The sequence below is a fragment of the Hemitrygon akajei genome, chromosome 10, assembly GCF_048418815.1.
Source record: "Hemitrygon akajei chromosome 10, sHemAka1.3, whole genome shotgun sequence".
In the NCBI taxonomy this organism is placed as follows: Eukaryota; Metazoa; Chordata; class Chondrichthyes; order Myliobatiformes; family Dasyatidae; genus Hemitrygon; species Hemitrygon akajei.
This window is the reverse complement of record NC_133133.1, coordinates 21,435,353-21,456,523: the sequence shown is the minus strand read 5'-3', so window position 1 is coordinate 21,456,523 and position 21,171 is coordinate 21,435,353. Positions and strand designations below refer to the sequence as shown.

Genomic DNA, 21,171 nt, shown 5'->3' with positions numbered 1-21,171 from the left:
ACAGACTTGTGCACACAAAGAACAGTAACTCCAGCTAACAACTGGAAAGCTTGCCAGAATACAAACGGCTTCATTCAATAGGAGTCTGAGAGTTATAGTTCAACAATTTGGAAAACATGATTAAGACAGTGAACCGAGATTAAGGCAGTGACATTCACAGCATGTCCAATCTTCCAACAAAAGGTAACAAATCCAGCATCCCTCAGACACTTCTTGAGCAAATGCAGAAGTCCATTGCCCCTGCCTTGGTGGTCATAGATCAGAAGTTCCTCAAACACAAAGACACAGAGATAAGAACAGAAAATGCTTCAAGTACTCAGAAAGTCTGATAACATTTGTGCATTGAGAAATAGTGTTAATGTTTCATATTGAAGACATTTATTTGCAATTATGAAAAGGCAGAAATTATACTTAGAATATAGAACAGTCCAATACATTATGGGCCCTTTGTCCCACAATGTTGTACTAACCTTTTAACCCACTCCAAGATCAATCTTCTCTCCTATACAGCCCATAGCCCTCCATTGTATATCCCCTAAACTTTCCTCCACTTCTCTACGCATCTTAAAATGATAACGTTTTGTGGCAGCAGTACAATGCAATACAAAAAATTACTACAGTACGGTGCAAACATTTTAGGCACCCTAGCTATATATCTGCATGCCTAAGACTTTTGTATAGTTCTGTATTTCTCTTATAATCTTATACACCTCTATCAAGTCACCTCTCATCTCCTTCACTCCAAAGACCAAAACAGCAGCCGACTCATCCTTTCCTTATAAAATGCACTCTCTAATCCAGGCAACATGCTGGTAAATGCCCTTTGCACATTGTCTAAAACTTCAACATTCTTCCTATAAAGAGGCAACCAGAAATTAAATCTTGATTTAAGTTGCAGAGGTGGGAGGGTTGGAATGCCTGTGATAGGTTGTTGATACCAGATTTGAGAGGGTGGTGGAAGTTTATTAATCACAGCTGATCCAACCACCATCATTGGGCTACCGAGGATAAGTAAGTGGGCACACATCCACAAAATGTAGTACGCTATGAGAAAATGACAATAGTCTATTTTGGCAAAAACAATAAAGAGCAGCATATTTTCTAAACGATGACAGATTGCAGAACGCTGAGATTAAAGGAATCTGTGGAATGGAGTGCATGATTCACCAAAGGCAAGTATGCAGTTTTACAAATAATTAGGAGAACTAAAGGAATTTTTAGGGAACGTGAATAAAAGACATGGGTAGAATAGCAATGGCGGAATGGGTTGAGGAGATGGTTACCCTTACTCCTGCATTAGACACTAATGGTTATTTTGTAAACAGGAGATAAAGAAAAACAGGGATACACCTGATTGGGAGGTGAGATGCAGTTCCCAGGAATCATTAGAAGAGTTAGTTACAGGGCTGATAATGAGATTTGAGGACCCGAGTTATAGGGAAAGGTTGAATAGGTTAGCACTTTATTCCCTGAACCATAGGAGAACGAGAGGTGACTCCATAAAGGTATACAAAATTATAATGGGTATAGGTGGGTAAATGCAAGCAAGCTTTTTCCACTCCACTTAGGTGAGATGAGGACTGGAGGTCATGGGTTAAAGGTGATATATTTAAGTGGAACATGAGTGGGAACTTCTTCACTCAAAGGGTGGTGATAGTGTGGAATGAGCTGCCTATAGAAGTGATGGATGTGGGTTCAATTTCAATATTTAAGAAAAGCTTGGATAAGTTTATGGATGGGAGGGGTATGGAGGGGTATTTTCCAGGTGAAGGTCAATGGGACTAGGCAGAATAATAGTTTGGCACAAATTAGATAGGTGAAGGGCCAGTTCCTGTGCTGCAGTACTCTTTGACTCTATGAATGGAAGAGAATGAGGTGAGAGAGGTCATAGTGGGTGTGAGATTCAGGGTGCACTGAATGCAGTACACTAAAGGGACGTGAAAGCCTTAGAGAGGGTGCAGAGGAAATTTACCAGCATTGGAGAAAACATCTAATGAGGAAAAGTTGAGTGAGCTTGGACTTTTCCTTTGAAATGAAGGAGGATGAGAGATGACTTGATAGAGGTGTTTAAGATAGATACAGGCATAGCTTAAGTGGAGAGTCAGCGGCTTTTCCCAAGATGGCAATGGCTGTGCAGTTGAATTATCCCTTTACTTGGTAAATGCACTTACGTCCCAGGAAGTGATACAAGGTAAGTTTTGTATCTCCTTGGGGTGCATGGGAAGATAGGATATCGGCATTATGAAAAATTAACCAGAGCATCACAAGATCAATGTGATGGTGGCATCTTATTGAAGGAGATGGAAATTACAGAACTGATATGTTGGAAGGGTGAAAGGAATCCCATCACAGCTGTCAGGCCATAAGACACAGGAGCAGAATTATACCATTCAGTGCAATGAGTCTGTCCGCCTTTTGATCAGGGCTGATTTAAAGTTCGAAGTTCAAATGATCAAAGTAAGTTTTCTGAATACAACATTGAGATTCATCTTCTTGCAAGCAGCCGCAGAACAAAGAAACACAATAAAACCCACACAACAGAAACTATCAAATACCCAATGAGCAAAAAAAGGACAAATCATGCAAACAATAAAAAAAATGCATGCAGGATATTAACCGTAGAATCCCTTAAGTAAGTCCACAGCACAGTTCAATGCTCAACTTCCACTCAACCCCATTCAACTGCCTTCTCCCCAGATCAGAACTTTTAATGCCCTTGCTAATCAAGATCCTACCATCCACCAATTTTAAAATACCCAATGGCCTGTCCTCCGCAGCCACTTGTGGCAATGATTTTCACAGATTCACCATCATCTGGATAATTAAATTTCTTCTCATCTCTGTTATAAAGGAACATTGCTCTATTCTGAGGCCATGCCCTTTGGTCCTAGACTCTCCCACGACAGGAAACATCCTCTGCACATTCACTCTATCTAGGCCTTTCATATTAGGATGGGAGGAAACCAATAACCTCATGCAGCAGGAAACAGGCCCTTTGGCCCATCTTATCTATGCTGGTCAGAACACCCAACTAAACTACTTACCTTTTCTGCAGTTATGTGCGGCTCTGTCCAAGCTGTTGTGTATTTCAGCCTCTCGTTGTTCAATTTCAGATGTTCTGCATCTGCATTTGTTTACATTTCAATAAATAAACAATTTCAAGTTAGAAAGAGATTACTTGGATGGCATCCTGCATTTGAAACCTGCTACTTTTGTTCTTTCAGGCAGCATAGTTATAGGATTGGGAGGTAATTGTATCCTGTGCTGGGAATCATAATTAGAGACCGAATCAGTAATAAATCTTCTCACCCAGAAAACTGAAGATGCAAACACTAATCCTGAAAAAAATGTATGGAAGAATTAAACTGAACAGACAATTTCAGGGCAATGCTGAATGAACAGAGAAGAGCGACTTGGGATAGCTCCAGTGGAAATTGATGCAGACTTAATAGATTGAATGTCCTCTTTTTCTTAACTTTCCTTTTTTTTTAAAAGTCATAATAACTTGGTAATGATTTATTATTGTCACAAAAGATTCTTGCAAATTTCTGCAGATGTACAATAAAGAACATTCTGACTAGTGGTATCACTGCCTAGTAAGAAATCTCCAATGCAAGAGGCTGCAGCGGGTTGTAGATTCAGCCAGATGCATCATGGGAACAATCCTCTCTGTCATCAAGGACATCTGCAAGATGTTCGTCAAGAAGACAATATCCATCTTCAAAGGCCTTCAGCATCTGGGGCATGCACTCTTTGTGCCATCAGAGAGAAGACACAGGGGCTTAAAGATATATACACTCACCATCTTAATAACAGCTTCTTCTCCTCTGCCATCAGATTTCTGTACAGTCCAGGATTCTGCCTTCTTCCTGTAACATTTGATGCTCTTTCAAATTGAGAACCTACCAACCTCCACTTTAAATATAGCCAACAAGTTGGGCTCCACAGCCATCTGTGGCAATGAATTACACAGATTCCTCCTCATCTCTGTTCTAAAGGGATGTCCTTGCATTATGAGACTGTGCCCTCTGGTCATAGAATCCTCACTATAGAAACCATCCTCACCACTTTACCTTGGCCTTTCAATATTTAATAAGTTTAGGATGGGAGGAGACCAGAAATCTCATGCAGTATGTAAACAGGTATTTTAATAGTTGGTAGTGTTCTATAAATTAATTTATTTGAAGTACAAGCTAGGTGCCTGAATTGATCTGGCAGCCTATTTTTACTGCATTAATTAGTTCATTATTATAAACATACCCAGTTCTTGAACTCACTGTGAGCCAGAATTAGCAGGACTTGTCTCCTACTCCAGAGAGAAAGAAAATGCTTAAGGGTTCAACAGCAAATGATCACACATCTTTAAACTGTAAATTGCAGAACTCAATTTATTTCCATTGGGGAAAATAAGTTATTGCAGATTTTTTTTTCATTGAGAAGAACATAGAAGAAGAAGACATGCATGAATTGGATTGTTTACCTAAGATTGGAAGGGCAGTTTCAGAATCAACAGGAGCTGAAGTTTCAAGCAACAGATTTTGTGAAGAGTCATTGATACACAGAATAATCTTTCTTAATTGGCTAGTTACATATGTATCAATTAGCACTTTTAAAAATAGGCCTGGTTGAATATCTGGTTAGGAATGGGGCTGAGATTTCAAAAACAAGCACAGATATCAAATGTTGAGTGGAATGTGATGGCCGTTGGCTCCTGGGAACACACAGGAGCTTGACAGGTGGAGGGGCTTTTGCTTGTTTCATGTCAGCATAAGCAATCTTGGACCTTACAAACATATAATGAGGAGCAGGATTAGTCACATCATTCACCATTTAATCAAATCATGGCTGCTCTGATCAAAGTTTTTGTTGTTGCCTGCTTATAGTATCTTCATTACATACATTCCCATCCATCATCATCGGCTAATATAACAACCATATCTCCAGTGCCTTCACACAAGTAATTCTATATAACTTGCAAAATTACTGGCTGATCTCTCAAAGTTTCCAAGCAAGTTGATAGGGTACATAAAAAGGCATATGGCGTGTTTGCCTTCATTAGTTGGCTGATTGAGTTCAAAAGCCATGAGGTAATGTTGCATCTCTATAAAAGTCCGGGTAGACCACAGTTGGAATATTGTGTTCATTTCTGGTTGCCTTATTATAGCAAGGATGTGGAAGCTTTAGAGAAGGTGCAGAGGAGTTTACCAGGATGCTGCCTAGATTAGATGTCTTATGAGGATAGGCTGAGTGAGCTTTTGTCTTTGGAATGAATATGAGAGGGAACTTGACAGGAGTGTGTTAGACAATAAATGACATAGATTGAGTGAACAGCCAGAGACATTCCCAGAGTCCAGATGACTAAAACGAGGGGGCATAACTTTAAGGTGATTGGAGGAAAGTATATGGAGGACATTAGAGGGAGGTTGTTTTTTTTTTCCATAGAGAGTTGTAAGTGTGTAGAAAGTACTTCCAGGAGTGGTGGTAAAGGCAGATACCTTAGGGACATTTAAGAGACTTTTAGATAGGCACATGGATGAAAGTAAAATGGAGGAATATTTGGGAGAGAAGGGTTAGATTGATCTTAGAGTAGGTTAAAAAGTTGCCTAACATTATGGGCCAAATGGTCTATACTGTGCTGTTGTGTTCTATGTTTTATGTTCTAAATATAGAGGATCCGGTCTATATCCCTATTTCATATTACTGCTTACTTTACAACAACCAGAAAAGAACTATCTTTTTCCCATTTTCTCATTCCTGTTAGCCAACTCATCATTCATTCATGCCTATATGTTACCTTCTAAACCATAAGCTTTTCTTTTCAGCAATAACCTTGGGTACGATACCTTATCAAAGACTTTTGGAAGTCTCAATATGGTAACCTCACCAGTTCACCTTCATCTAAAATACATGTTTCTCCTTCAGAGATTGCCAGTAAGATACACAAATATGAATCCCCTATCACTATAGCATGTTGACTTTGACTGTTTCCTGAGAGTCACATTACTAAATCTCGATTAATAATCTCTTGCATTTTCTCCATGACAAATGTTAAGTTTACTGGTTTAGACCATAAGATCATAAGAGACAAGAGTGAAGCTATGCCATTCAGCCCATTGAGTCTGCTCTGCCAAACCCATTCTCCTGCCTTCTCCGTGTAATCTTTGATACTCTTACTATAAGCAAGAACCATTCAACCTCCATTTTAAATACACCTAATGACCTGATCTGCACAGCCATCTCTGGCAATGAATTCCACAGATTCACCACCTTCTGGCAAAAGAAACTCCTCTTTAGCTCTGTTTTAAAGGGGCAATCTTGTATTTTGAGGCTGTGCCCTTTGGTTCTAGACTGCCCAATAAAGCAGAAATTTTTGATTTGTTTGTAGCACAAAATTTGATTTCAGAGCAATGTTTGTGGAGTAATATTTGATCTGATCACCCTGCTAAAAGGTAATGCTCTTTTAATTTGAACATGGTTTCATTACCCAGTGCAATCAGATGTGCTGATTGAGAATATATGAGGTAGGTTCACTATTTAGAAATGCCAATAACCCAGGACTTTTGGAAAATTCTCCAAAAGGTCAGGCAGTATCTGTGGGGAGAGAAAAAGAGCCCACATTTGAACCTGAAACATCAACTTTTCACAGGTGCCAACTAACCTGCTGAGATTTCTAGACTTTTCACTTGATCTACATAAAACAACATAAGAAAAAGCCAAGAGAAGTTGCTCAAAATTACATTAATCAAACAGTTTTAGGCATTTGTGTGTTTCTAGAGTTTTAATTCCTCAGAGAAACAATGTTTAATTACACAGCAAATTAGAATGCTGATCAGGTGGAATTAAGTCCTCACCTGAAGATAATTAAGTAAAATTTCTGGAACAGGGAAATTGGTGAAAATTGGCTTGTTGCATAAATCAACCGACTACTGTGTTGTGGAGCTATTTGAATCAGAATGAGGATCAAAAGTGATAAAATTATACAACACTGAAAATAGAGCCTTCAGCCCTACCTACTCTACTAAACAAATTGCTTAACTGAGCTCATCCCGGTGTGCCACGTTTGGCCAATTCCACCTCTAAACTTTTCCTATGGTAGTAATTAGAAGAGGACATATCCTAGGTGGCGGAGGACCTTAACGGTGGATGTTGTCTTTTTAAGACACCACTCATTGAAGATGTCCTGGACACTATAGAGCATAGTGCCCTTGATGGAGCTGACTAATTTTACCACTCTCTGCAGCTTACTTCAATCCTGTGCAATAGCTAACCCCTCCCCCCCACTACCAGAGGGTGCTGCAGCCAGTTAGAATGCTCTCTACTGTACATCTGTAGAAATTTGTGAGTCGTTTCGGTGACATACCAAATCTCCTTAAACTTCTAAAGAAATATACCATTGTCTTCTTTATGGCTACATCAATATGTTGGGTCCAGGTTAGGTCCTAAAAGATACTGACACCCATGGATTTGAAATTGCTCACTCTCTCCACTTCTCATCCTCCTATAAGGACTGTGTGTTCCCTTGCCTTGCCCTTTCTGAAGTCCACATCAGTTCTTTGGTCTTACTGACGCTGAGTCTTACTATTGCTTCCTCTGGAAGCTTGCTCCACACACTCACCTTCCTTCATATGAAAGACTTGCTTGTCAGGTTCTGTTTAGATTTTTTCCTCTCACTTTAAACCTATACCATCTAGTTTAGAACTCCCATACCTTGGAGACAGTGTCTCAGAGTTATAGAACTGATTTCTGCAGGAACGGACTTCTACCTGATGTCTGCAGCAAGAAATGACTGGTGACGATCTCTGATGATGGATGCTGCTTGCTATGACAGTGTTTCATGCAGATGTGCTCAATGGTTGGGAGGGCTTTACCCATGATGAACTGTGTGGCGTTGCTTCCAAAGTAAATCTTTGGAACATAATACTGAAGTAGAATAAGATTAATCTATTCTCTCTTAGAGTAACAGAGTCTGCTATTTTTATCCAGTCAGTGCAGAAGTGGCCATTTTAACAATAAACTTCTAACTCACAACTAAACACACATCCTGAGTCAGTAGCACAGAGCTTGGCAGCTGTCCATTACGAGCTGGTTATATAACAGCAGCTCATCTTTAAATATTGTCTCTTCATTATTCACTCCAGAACAGAAAAGAAAGCTGGAGCTGCCAGCTTCAAACAAAGCCTACAAATCTCTGATCAAACAGCTGCAGAAGATCATTAACATCAGAAGGCAATTCCATCGATAATTGCATCTTGAATAGCTCATAGGATCTAAATCCTTGTACTTTGTGAGATTTCATTCACACAGGAAAACAAGTACACTGGATCTGATCTTCACAAGAATTCTGAAACACAAGGAAACATGCTATCAGCTGAAAACAATTTTTGGATGGATACGTGTTTGCTCCATTTTTCCACTTGACCTTGCCCTCTGGGTTTCACATATGCTCCAAAGAACTATCCCTCGCACACTGGAAAATTGGACCATATCATCCAGCAGTACAGCACGTAGATGGAAAAGTGTTTAGATTTGATCCCTGCTTGGCTAAGCATTCATCTGGCTACACTCAGAAGTAGAAATATTAAACATGATACCCACTTGAAGCCATACAGCATATGGATCTACATCTGTGTGGATAACAGCCGAGAATAAGATTGGGCTCAGTTCTGCAAGGTTTATGACTAAGTATCACTCCTTTCTCGAATCCAAGCTTACACATGCAAAACACTGAATTGGACTCATAGAGTACTCCAGCACAGAAACAGGCCAGTCATTCCATTCAATCTATGCTGACCTGACCTTCTGCATATTCCCATCTACTGCAACTGGACTATACACTCCTAAACCCCTCTCATCCATGTACCTATCCAAACTTCTCTTAAATGTTACAATTAAATCCGCAACTACTGTTAGAGTAATTTTTGGGTTTAACACATTTTCATTTAGCAAATGACTTCATCCACCAATCCTGAAATCTGAATATAAATTGCAGCTCTAAGCAAGAGGTTCCTAAAAGCCTTGAAACTCAGACCAGACATTGCTGATTAAAATTCATTTAGGTGTCTGTGGTGTGAGTGCGAATTGGAAGGCATGACGTTTGTGTGTAGTTTCAAAGAAAGCATTGTGAATGCATTGTAATTATGGAATTGTCCTATGATGTTTAGCACACCAATATCGAGCCCCATGTTGGCCAGGCAGACCTTTCAACGGAAAAGGCCTCATTATGATGCCTGCTGTATCTTGTTTTGTCGAATAAAGAGGCAGCTTCATAATCTACCAGTACTTTTCTCCGGTGACATCATTCACACAACAACCACCACCACTTCTGCTGACAGCTTTTTCCTCTGAGCAAAGAGGTTTTCTCTTGCATAGCCCTTAAATATTTCACCTTTCACCCTAATGAGCCAACCTGAGGGGAAAAATATAACCACAATATTCTGCAGATGCTGGAAATCCAGAGCAGAACACCCAGAATGCTGAAGGAACTCAGCAGGTCAGGCAGCATCTGTAGAGAGCATTAAACAGTCCCTTCATCCTCACCTCAAAACTTATCAGAGGGAAGGTCATTGCCTGAAACATCAACCACACTGGATTTCCAGCATCTGCAGAATCTCTCATGTTTGTGTTTATGATTTGCTGCGCCACTGTGAAGTCTCTTCAAGGTATGCCTACCATGAAGAAGCTTAAATCCAGATGCAGGGTCTTGGTCCAAAACATCGACTGCAAATTGTTACGTTGTGGTAGCGCAAACACTCGAGTATGATGTTCTCCAAAGGGATTGTCTATTAATGGGTTCTCAGAAGGTTGATCTGGGAGCCACATATTGCTGAGTGTTAGGATGGATTCTCTTAATGGAGGATGTCTGTGCATGACTGATCCAAAGAGACACCACACGGTCTTTGACAGATTAGGGTCAGGGTCCAGTGGCATGGAATGCAAGATGACCGTGGACCTTTCTCTGCCATTGTGATGTGTCATCATCTTCTGCTAGCTCCACCAATGAGGTATTGAGTGGATCATTCTCTGTCTGGAACTTCCCCTTTGACCTTACCCCCATGGGTGACCCTAGCAGGAGCTAAGTGCGAGATGGTTAAACTCCAGACAGCTCAGCTATTGGGATCGCAGGAATACACAAGCCTCTCCACCACAACAAAGTGACAATCTTTGGAGTAGTGTTATATATTGTGCAACTTGAATATAACATTCCAGCTCCTGTAGTCAATGTCCCAATGCCTATTTGTTACTTGCTTCAGAGAGATTTTTATTTATTCATTTCAGGGATGTGGGCAATGTCAATATTTACTGCCCTCCCCAGTAGCCTATCTTCCGTGGATAACTTGGAGTCCAAGAAACTTCCATAATTCTGAGTTTCTGTGGACAAATTGAGACAAACAAAATGTGAAATTGGACAGAGAAATGTTTTTTGTTGTTGCCTGAATACAGGAAGAGAAACCTTACCATCTCAACACCCCTCGAGCCACACGCTGTCCTCGATAACTTGCGGCCACTGGGACTGCAAAGAGACCCAAATATGAAATACTTCCCAACAAGAACCTCAGATGTCCAAGTTGACCATCATCTTAGATATATTGTTCAAAACGAAAAGAGCTGGTCATTGACTTCAGAAAGGGAAGGGGATGTACATGCTCATTTCTACAACGGCATTGAGACCGAGATAGTTGAAAGGTTCAATTTTCAGAATCAGAATAAGAATCAGGTTTAATATCACTGTCATATTTCATGAAATGTGTTGTTTTGCAGCAGTAGTGCAGTTCAATACATGAAAAACTATAAATTACAAATATATATAAATTAATTAACTAGTGCAAATAGAGAGCAAAGATAGTGAGGTAGTTCTCATAGTGTATGAATATCACTAACAGCTTGTCTGGTCCAGTCACATTGACATCACAGCCAAGAGAGTTCACAACACCTCTATTTTGTCAGAAGGCTAAAGAAATTTGTCATGTCCTCATCAACTGTTACTAATTTGTATCGACACACAGAAAACATTCTAAATGGATGCTTAGAACAGTAACTGCTCTGCAAATAATCACAAGAAACTGCTGAGATTTATGGATACAGCTCAGTACATCACAGGAGCTGGCCTCCCCTCTGTCTATGGTTCTCACTGCCTCAGTTAAGCAGCCAGCATAATCAAAGACCCACACCTCCTGGATATTCTCTCCTTTCCCCACTTTCATCAAGCAGAGGATACAAAAGCCTGAAAGGATAGAATACCAGGCTGAAGGACAGCTATGATCCCTTGTTATCAGACACTTGAACAATAAGAAGGACTTTCGGCCTCATAATCTACATTGTCATGATCTTGCACTTCATCATTGACCCGCAAGGCACACTTCCATAAGTTTTTACACTTTATGCAGCCCTGTCATTCTTTTACCTTATTCGAGCTCAAAGCACCATGTAGAGGTTTGATCTGTATAAACATTATGCAAGACAGATTAATAGTTCGGTACAGACTAGATGGGCCGAAAGGCCTGTTTCTGTGTGGTAGTGTTCCATGACTTTACAAACATTGTATTCTATCTTGGTGAATGTGACAATGTTTCTAGTGGGCTGCATAGCCAACTCCAGACTCCATACTAATAACCAATAACTTGAAGAGATTTCAAGGAAGCTTTACATAGATGAAAGGTCATCATCTTGAAATGTTAACTCTATCTTCAAAGATGCAGCTCGACCTACAAAGCATGTACCGCTTTTATTTCATATTTCCAGCATCTGTTGTACTTTTTTTTCGTTTTACATCAGAATCAGGTTTTACATCACTGGATTTTGTTGAAATTTGTTGATTTGTGACAGATGTACAGTGCAATATATAAAAGTATAAATACAATAAGAAATTATATATATGTATATATACACATACATACATTAAAAATTGAATAAGCAGTGCAAAACAAAAGCAAAAAATAATTGAGGTAGTGTTCATGGGTCAGTTTACTGTCCATTCAGAAATCTGATGGCAGAGAGGAAAAGGTTGTTCCTAAAACATAGCGCATGTTTCTTCAGGCTCCTGTACCACCTCCTGATAATAGAAATGAGAAGACGGTATATCCTGGGTGAAGAGGACATCGCCTTTTGAAGATGTCCTCAATGTTGGGGAGGTTAGTGCCCATGATGGGACTCACTATTCATCTCTTCCTTCAACTCTATTCAGGGCCCCAAACAGTCCATCCAGATGAGGCAATATTTCACTTGTGAATCTACTGGGGCTGTTTATTGTTTCTGGTGCTCCCAATGTGACCCCCTCCTACAACGGAGAGACCTATCATAAATCACGAGACCGCTTCGTCAAGCACCTTAGCGCCATCTGCCAAAAGCAGACCTTCCTGCTAGCCAAACACTTTGATTCCGATTCCCATTCCCTTTACACCATGTAGGTCCATTGCCTCCTCTTTTGCTAAGATGAGGCCACCCTCAGGTTGGAGGAGCAACACCTTATGTTCTGTCTAGGTAGCCTCCAACTTGATGGCATGAGCACTGATTTCTCCTTCCAATAAAAAAAACAACTTTCCTACCCTTCCCCTCTTCTTCTATTCCCTACTCCGGTCTCTTACCTCTTCCCACCTGTCTATCACCTCCTTGTAGGTCCTCACCTCCTCTTCTTTCTCTGCCCACTCTCCTCTCCTATCAGATTTCTTCCTCTCCAACCCTTTACCCTATCATCTTCTAGCTATCCTCTTTCCTCTTCCCCCAACCTTTTTATTCTGGCATCCTCCTTCCTTTCCAGTCCTGAAGACGGGTCTTGGCCTGAAACGTCGACTGTTTATTCATTTCCATACATGTTGCCTGATCTGCTGAGTTCCTCCAGCATTTGTGTATGTCACTTTGGATTTCCAGCGTCTGCAGAATTTCTCGTGTTTATGATTTACAACCCTCTGCAGCTTTTTCCAATCCCGTGCAATAGCCCCTCCATACCATACAGTGACTCAACCAGTTAGAATGCCTCCACTGTATTTCTGTAGAAATTTGCTGGAAAAGACTGCCAGTCATTGATACCTCACAGTCACCATCACTGATCTGAGAAAGAAAATATGACTTTATTTTTAAAAAAAAGCTGATTTAATTAAATGCCCCAGTCATCAAACTAGGATTCAACTTGTTTTACTTATTCTCTTGATAACCAGTCCAAAAGCACAGTACTACCATTCCATAACCAAATTAATAATGTTGGGGACATTATTAAGCTATTAATTGTAGAATAAGCACTTAGTGAGCAATAAATTAGAAGCTTAAAAATAAACAGACACCAACTCCAACAGTTGGCTACCTGGAGAAAACAGCTTGTTTAGTGGGTTGGGAAGGCTAGAAGTTCAAAAGTGGAGGTATAGAATGGGAGATGAACCTGGATCCTATTTGTTTTGAGTGTGGAAGGACAGCTGCTTGAGGACCTGAGTGAGGTTGAAAAATGTACTCCATTGGCCCAAGCTCTTCTCACACCTTTCAGAGCCCTGATACTAGGTGCTGGAGGCTTTGATAAATGATAAGATCTCCCTCCTGACTGTGCTCTGAGTCCACTCTTCCTTTGCTTATAGGAAAATTAAACATTAAACATCTTACATCAACATCAGTAACTATAGTTTTGTTCAAAAAAGTTGAATATCCAGATAAGTGTTTTTAGTCTTTAATGTTAGTGTAAAGTTATTGAAATAATTTGCAAAAATGGAATATCAGCACACAAACAAATAAACAGTCAGTTCAATGCAAGAAACTTATAGTAGAAGATGACAGAATATAAAATTCCACAGGGTTAAATCACAGTATTGAGTTCATTTCTTTCCTGAATGCCCTGCAAAATATTTCAGACATTTTCTTTAATGGTTAAATGTTTTTCCCAATTTCCCCCAGAAGATAACTCATCTTACGTTTTCACCTTAAGGCTAGTGGGAATAATGGCTCGCTGATTGCTTCTTGAGCCCTTGCTCAGCTGCTGCTATTACAGGTATTTATTATGTAGTATTACTGGGCTACTGGCAATGAATACCAGCAATATGTAGAGAACTGAAGTTCCACATCTTCCAGAAAGTAATCTCGTTACTGAAAAGTATCACAGGAATAGCAGAGACAAGAATTGTTCCTCAGTAACAAAGTTGGATTGTCTAAATGGTCCTCATGCCCCTTTTTGAGATTGCAACCAGATTTTGTATCACTGGTCCTCAAATCTATTAGGCTTCATTACCTCACCATTCTAGAGAAAAACTTAAACCCATCCCAAATAACTACAAATTAATTGGTCCAATCAATGTCCATTAATTATGTTCCACTGATGGAGTTGCCAAGATGATCCAAATGTCACATCACTGTAGTGGCTGAAGGGTCTTCAAGGGATCCGGCACCAATGTCAGAGTACAATAGTCAAGGTAGCTAAAGAGGCTCAGTTCCCTTCCTGTCATTCTCCATCTTTCTATGAGATTCCTGTTTTCTAAATGCCTCTTCCCCTTCAGGCTCAATGCGGAAAATTCCATCTTGAGTACTCAACCTTCCCACAATCTCCGCAGGAGCTAAATGCACACACCTGGAACAGCTAGAAAAGGTGAAAAGCTCGCATTAAAATTAGGAAATGGTGATAATTTAACATTACAATTAAGAAAAAAAAAATTACTGTAACTAAATTACACTAATCAAACATTCAAGTTAGCCCCCCCACCCCCTACCTCTATTACCTCAACCACTGCACTGTAAACACTTTAAACCACTGTTTATAAAGCTGTTTATATTATAAATGTGTTGGCACGTGGCCTAGTGGGCAAGGCATCAGACTAGTAACCTGAAGGTCACTGGTTCGAGCTTCAGCTGAGGCAGCGTGTTGTGTCCTTGAGCAAGGCACTTAACAACACATTGCTCTGCGACGTCACCGGTGCCAAGCTGCATGGGTCCTAGTGCCCTTCCCTTGGACAACATCGGTGGCGTGGAGAGGGGAAGGCCTGCAGCTTGGGCAACTGCCGGTCTCCCATACAACCCTGCCCAGGCCTGCCCCCTGGAAACTCCAGGCGCAGATCCATGGGTTTCTCAAGACCGACGGATGCCACCACCACATATTATAAATACAAGCTGGTATTTATGTGTTTATGCATATTTTATTCCATATCCATACTTCTGACATTATTATACAATTACTTATTCTTTATCATTAATGTTAGTATCAATGTTGCTTTCCTGTTGCACGTCTTGCTAATACATGGCAGCAAATTCCTAACACGTGAATGTACGTGGCAAATAAAGTTGATTCTTGATAAAGTATTTTTGTTCTGATGCAAGCTGATCCCATCGTCATGAAGCCAGAGACAGTTAGCCTTTCTCCTTTACTCTTTGAGGTGTATTTCTCATTAAGCTACTCCCAAATTAATGCATCCTTTACAACTTGTATTTCTCCTCAGCACCACTGAATCCTGTTCCATCTATGCTTTCTTCATTCCACCTCGCACCCAGATCTAGTATCTAATATCGCTGCAGATCTACCACTATAAATATCCTCTGACAATCATTTTTCAATGTAAAACCACTTGCTCATTAAAGATTAGCTTTGTTTGTCAAATGCATATCTAAAGATCAATGAATACAATGAAACGCGTCATTTGTGCCAACGACCAGCACATCTGAGGACGTGCTGGGGGCAGCCCGCAAGTGCTGTTAACATAGCATGTTCACAACTTAGTAGCCCTAACCAGTTTGTCTTTGGAATGTGGGAAGAAACCAGACCTCCCAAAGGAAACTCCTGTGGTCACATATTGTGCTGTGCTAACCACGTATCCACTGAATCAAAGTTGTTTTCCGAGTAGTTTTCAGCTAGACTTGTATTATTAAGGGAGTTTACCTATGAGTAATCATTTGTCATTGGGAAATTAGTCTATGTGGAGTTCGATAGAATATTTTGAAAATCCACTTGGTGGCCACTTTATTAAGTGCACCAGCTTGTTAATACAAATATCTAATCACCTAATCATGTGGCAGCAATTCAATGCATAAAAATATGTAGACATAGTTAGGGGGTTCAGTTATTGTTGAGACCAAACATCAGAACGGGGAAGAAATGTGACTTTGACCATGGTACCAGACGGGGAGGTTTGAGTATCTCAAAAACTGTGAGCAGCTGTTCTGGGGCTGAAAATACCTTGTTAACGAGAGAGGTCAGAGGAGAATGGCCAAACTGCTTCAAACTGACAGTAACTCAAATAAACATGCATTACAACAGTGGTGTACCAAAGAGCATTTTTGAACGCACGACACATGAAACCTTGAAGTGGATGTGCTACTGCAGCAGAAGACCACGGACATGCATAGGGGCCACTCTATTATAGTTGTAAGGTAGCCACTGAGTGAATGCTTATATAACACGCAGGGAGGCTGTTGAGTAGACAAAGAGGTTTGGCTGCATGAAACAATGCAAAGAACAAAACGCTGGAGGAACTCAGCAGGTCAGGCAGCAACTCTGGAAATGAATCAACAGTCAATATTTCAGGCCAAGACCCTTCTTCAGGACTGGAAAGGAAAGGGAAAGATGCCAGAATAAAAAGGTGAGAGGAGAGGAAGGAGGACAGCTAGGTGATAGGTGAAGCCAGGTGGGTAGGAAAAATAAAAGGGCCGAGAGGAAGGAATCTGAGAGGGGAGGAGAGTGGACCATAAGAGAAAGGAAAGGAGGAGAGGACCCAGGGGAGGTCATAGGCAAGTGGGAAGTAAGAGGCCAGAGCGGGAACAGAAGAAGAGGGAAGGGGAATAGTTTTTTAACCGGAGAGATCGATATTCATGCCATCAGGATGGAGGATACCCAGACAGAATATAAGGTGTTGCTCCTCCACCCTGAGAGTGGCCTCACCTTGGCATAAGAAGCAGCCATGGATTAAGACTTTAGAATGAAAATGGGAATGGGAATGGGAATTGGAATTAAAATGTTTGGCAATCGGAAGTACCACCTTTGGAGAATGGAGCAGTGGTGCTAGATGAAGCTGTCCCTTAATACAAGGTATTGTGTAAAATAGAAAGGTGGACATATGCATTGCTTACCTATCATGCAGTTTACCTTCTCCTTCATTCTCCCACAAAACTGGCCTGACCCTCCACCCCAGTTACTGTTTTAGCATATTCTTCTGGGTGTGCTATGATATTCTGGGCCAAGAGTCAGCAATACATAATCACAATTTATAAATTTGATAATTGGTGTCACTTCCAGAATTTGAATTCGAGTTAGATTACAGGAAATCTCAATACATGGAAGTTCTGTATTGCAGAAGGCAGCTTAAAAATATCCAGTTCATTGTTATATAGAAGTTAATTATATTGTTTGTAGACTTTGATTCTGACCCAACAACTTGCCCTTAATCAATTCTTCCAAAACATGAAGCAACTGATCAATTATCTCTTGGCTTTTTGTTGGGTATCTCTGGCACTAAATAATTGATGCAGTATTTCAACACAAGTTACAAGCAACTGGAAATATCCTATTAACTTTTGTGTGATATACGCATAGAAGAAACAATAAATCTTACTAAAAACTCTCCAAAGAGATATGGCTCATTTGATTTCCCAGCTGCATGAATACTGCAAACATTACATGCCTCCTGATTTAATAAAAGGAGCTTGCATTCAAGTATTAAATATCATGGATCAAAAGTTAGGAGGAGTGGTGGTTTTAAGGTGGGTCCTAACCATTCAAAGATGAGTGAAAAAACAAAGGAAATACACAGTTGGGGAGTTAATAAGAATATTCAGAGTACAACATAGCAGGTTAAAGAGAATCAGGGAGTAATTTTAAACACAAAGATACCTATTATAAAGACAGATACCAACGTAGACTAGTAATGACAAGAGTGATATATGCTCGATACTTGTGTAATGCAAGACTCAGGCAGCAGCATTGTGAATAGACTGAAGTTTACTTTGGATCGAGGGTGGGTGTCTAGCCAGGAGACCTTTCAAATAATTTACTTATGGAAGAAATAAAATTCTGGATGAAGCTTTTGAGTATAGACAGGCTGTGTTATAGACAGAAGCATGTGTTGTTAGGGTGGTAGAAGTGAGAAAAGCTCATCTTGAAATGGACAGAAGGTCAGAAAATCAATTGTGAAGAACCTGGTTTGGTCTAAACCTCAGACTAGGAAGGATGAGAGCGGCAGGAGGGCAAGGAGTTTATGTCAGGGGTTGAAGATGATGGATTTCCAGTGATCAGGCAGAATAATTGAAAATTCAGGAGAAGGTATATCCTCCTTCAATAGCATCGCAACAAATGGCCTCCTCAAAGAGGTGTTTTATTGCCAATTAAAGTGGTCATTATTTTAATTGGTGTAGAAGAAATGAAAGCACAATGGAGAAGATAGTTATCTCCAGCTCCAATTAAAATCAACCATGGCATTTGAGTACCAGTCAAATATTTTGGACCAAAATCCAGTCAGTGAAGGGCAAAAACAAAAGGTGTGTGACAATGTGCCCTCTGTCCCTTGACATTTATCACACATTGGCGAGGCAGAAGGGTAAATCCTGTGCAACCTGAGTTTAGAATAATGAAGATGGTGGACAACTTCAAACTGGATCAGTTGGTGTCTACTATTAACAAAGCAAGCCTGTATCAGAGACAAACTCTTGTCCCAGGCAGCCTCAGATAATTCAATGCCCAATTCCTCTCTCCAGGCCTCCCTGATCTTCACAGTAGAGGTTATAGTACAACCATCAAACAAATGTACAAACTTAGAAACGAGATGCTTGGAGTCAGGAGGGTTCTTTAAAATATCAAAAAATATATGCCTCCCTGGTACTATTTGACTGGCACGCAAAGGCCTATAAAAGATTCTTCCCCTTGGAAGCTGGACTCGCCATCTTTGGCTGTTCCCAATCCACTCTATGCTTCCCTACAGCCATACAACAGTCTCTGATGCTGGGGATGACTGTTGCCAAAAGACTTATTTTGAGGGAATGGAAATCACCCTCTCCCCCTTCTTTCCGGAATTGGATGACTGACATGATCTCAGTCATAGAGATGGAGAGACTCAGGTTCTTGAGAACCAATTCAATTATAAAATTATATAATTAAAATTGTAAAATTTCAGGCGATCTGGGATCCATTTCTTGCCTACCTAGACGAGGCCGGGGGCAGATGAACAATTTCCCCCCAGCTAATCTCTCACGGTCCTCATTCGAGACTTAATGTTTAGCATTTTTGAGCACTCTGTACACCACGCATCCCTCTAATGTTATGTCCCTTTTTTCTTTTTTCTTGCTTATTTTATTTTTATACATGCCTGACCTTATATGTTCCTGTAGATTTTATTGATTTTTGAAAACAAAGTATTTAAAAGAAAAAAAAAATCAACCATGGCAGTTCAATATTGATTATCAGGAGGAAAATGCAGATGTACATTGTTTCTTTTTGTAGAGACAGCAATTTCCAAAAAATATTTCACTCTGTTGACCATCCAAAAAGAGAATCAATTCAGAAAAGAATCCACAAAGGTAGGTAAAGTGGTAAATATTGCAGAGACTGGGGGAGGGACAAAGGAAAGACTTACCTTGAGTAGGTTCATGGGTTTTTCAAATCAGGCATCTAATAAGAAAAGATGTACATTAGCTGGACAGACTGAATCAAATGGTACAAATCCACAAAAGGATGCATACGCACATTCTAGAAAAAGATATTCTTCAAGATTCTAGAACTGGTAGCAGGCTGCACAATGTGGCTTTTGATCTTTTGGCAAGGCGGTGACCAGCTCTAGAATCTTGAAGAATATCTATCACAGTAACCTTATCATAAAAAGGAACAGGTGATCACACAGATATCGCAGAACACAAGGTTCAAATATCTGGGACATCTACATAAAGCACCATGAATCTGGGCCTAATTGAAACCAAGGAATTTCACCAGAACACAGATGAAATAATAGTTCAGACGAAGGTTCTCAGACTGAAACATCAACTGTTCATTCCTTTTTATAGATTATGCCTGACTTGCCAAGTTCTTTCAGTATATTCTGTGTGTTGCTCTGAATTTCCAGTATCTACAGAATCTCCCATGTTTAAAATGAAACAGTTTGATCAATATCCTCAAGTGCCCAATTCAACTTTGGAGATCAGAAGGATCTGCAGTTTTATGCTTGTGTTTCTCTATAAGTGGGGAAAAAAAACACCTTTGGTTTTCAGTATTAAATCCTTGCATAGATTTTGACTGTAGGGTGCATTCAGCTCTACAAATCTAGTTCCACTAAAGTCAATAACCAGTTGAGCATAAAAGATACAATTTAATTCTAAGTGGACTGTTCTGTTTGGTGTTCAGGCTGACAGTTAAATGTAAAACTAACCTTAAATAATTGACCTGTTTAACACATTTTGTGGCGTCTTAGTCTGTGCATTTAGATGCCTTGTCCTCTAGTTTACAATGTTGTCTACACTTCTGAACCACTTAGCACTTCAGGATCTCCTGATGTCATAAAAACTCTCCTTAAGAATGTCAATCTTTTCTTTCCTTACCTACAACTAGGCAGCTTACTTCAGGAAACCCTCGACACTAGATACAAAAGCAATATAAAATAGGTTCATGAGAAAAAATAATTTCACTCTGAAGTCTGAAATTTTCCAAAAGTAATTGCAAAAACAAAACCAAGTTCATAACCACAGATAAATTGAAACAAGTGGTGAAAATACACAGCAAATAGAGATCCAACTACTGATTACAAGTGGGAGCAGAGACTGATTAAGTCTTGGACGATGGTCCAAAGTGAATTTCTGATGTAATTCTACTGATCAGCTGCTAGAATGAAAAGGTTGTCCGTATGAATGGTGAGCTAGGGAAGATGGTGATGCTGGTGTTATGCAAGCTGGTCCTGGGGATCACTTCAGAAGCCACATTTTAGCCCAGAGTCTATCCCATAGGCTTTAAAGAGGAACGAGAGAGAGAAAATTGGACCACAACAACTGTGCACTGGGTGTAGCCATCAGAAGTCTCACAATGACCTAATCCTCCAGTAGCAATGGAGGAACAAAGGAAAATTCAGAGAAAACAAATGGTCATAGCATCTTTTATGAAGTTAAAGGGCAGTGAAAGTAAAATGGAAATAACCAGAGAGAAAGAAAATTGCTGGTCTGAGGTGAGAGAACTCTCAGTTAACAGATTGTTGCTTGGCAACGTGTGCAAAATGCCGGAGGGACTCAGCAGGTCAGGCAGCG

At 40.1% G+C, this 21,171-nt stretch overlaps 1 protein-coding gene across 1 annotated transcript in view; it reads right to left on the bottom strand.

Moving 5' to 3' along the window:
* Positions 1-13,650: 13,650 nt before the first annotated feature.
* eda2r (ectodysplasin A2 receptor) overlaps positions 13,651-21,171 on the bottom strand; it is a 71,106-nt gene continuing 63,585 nt past the window's right edge. Inside the window, exons 10-11 of the mRNA XM_073057892.1 lie at positions 19,521-19,555; positions 13,651-14,548 (exon numbers count right to left, since the gene is read on the bottom strand). Of these exons, the coding sequence (XP_072913993.1) occupies positions 19,532-19,555 (24 nt within the window). The 3' untranslated portion in view covers positions 13,651-14,548; positions 19,521-19,531. The remainder of the gene's footprint in view (positions 14,549-19,520; positions 19,556-21,171) is intronic.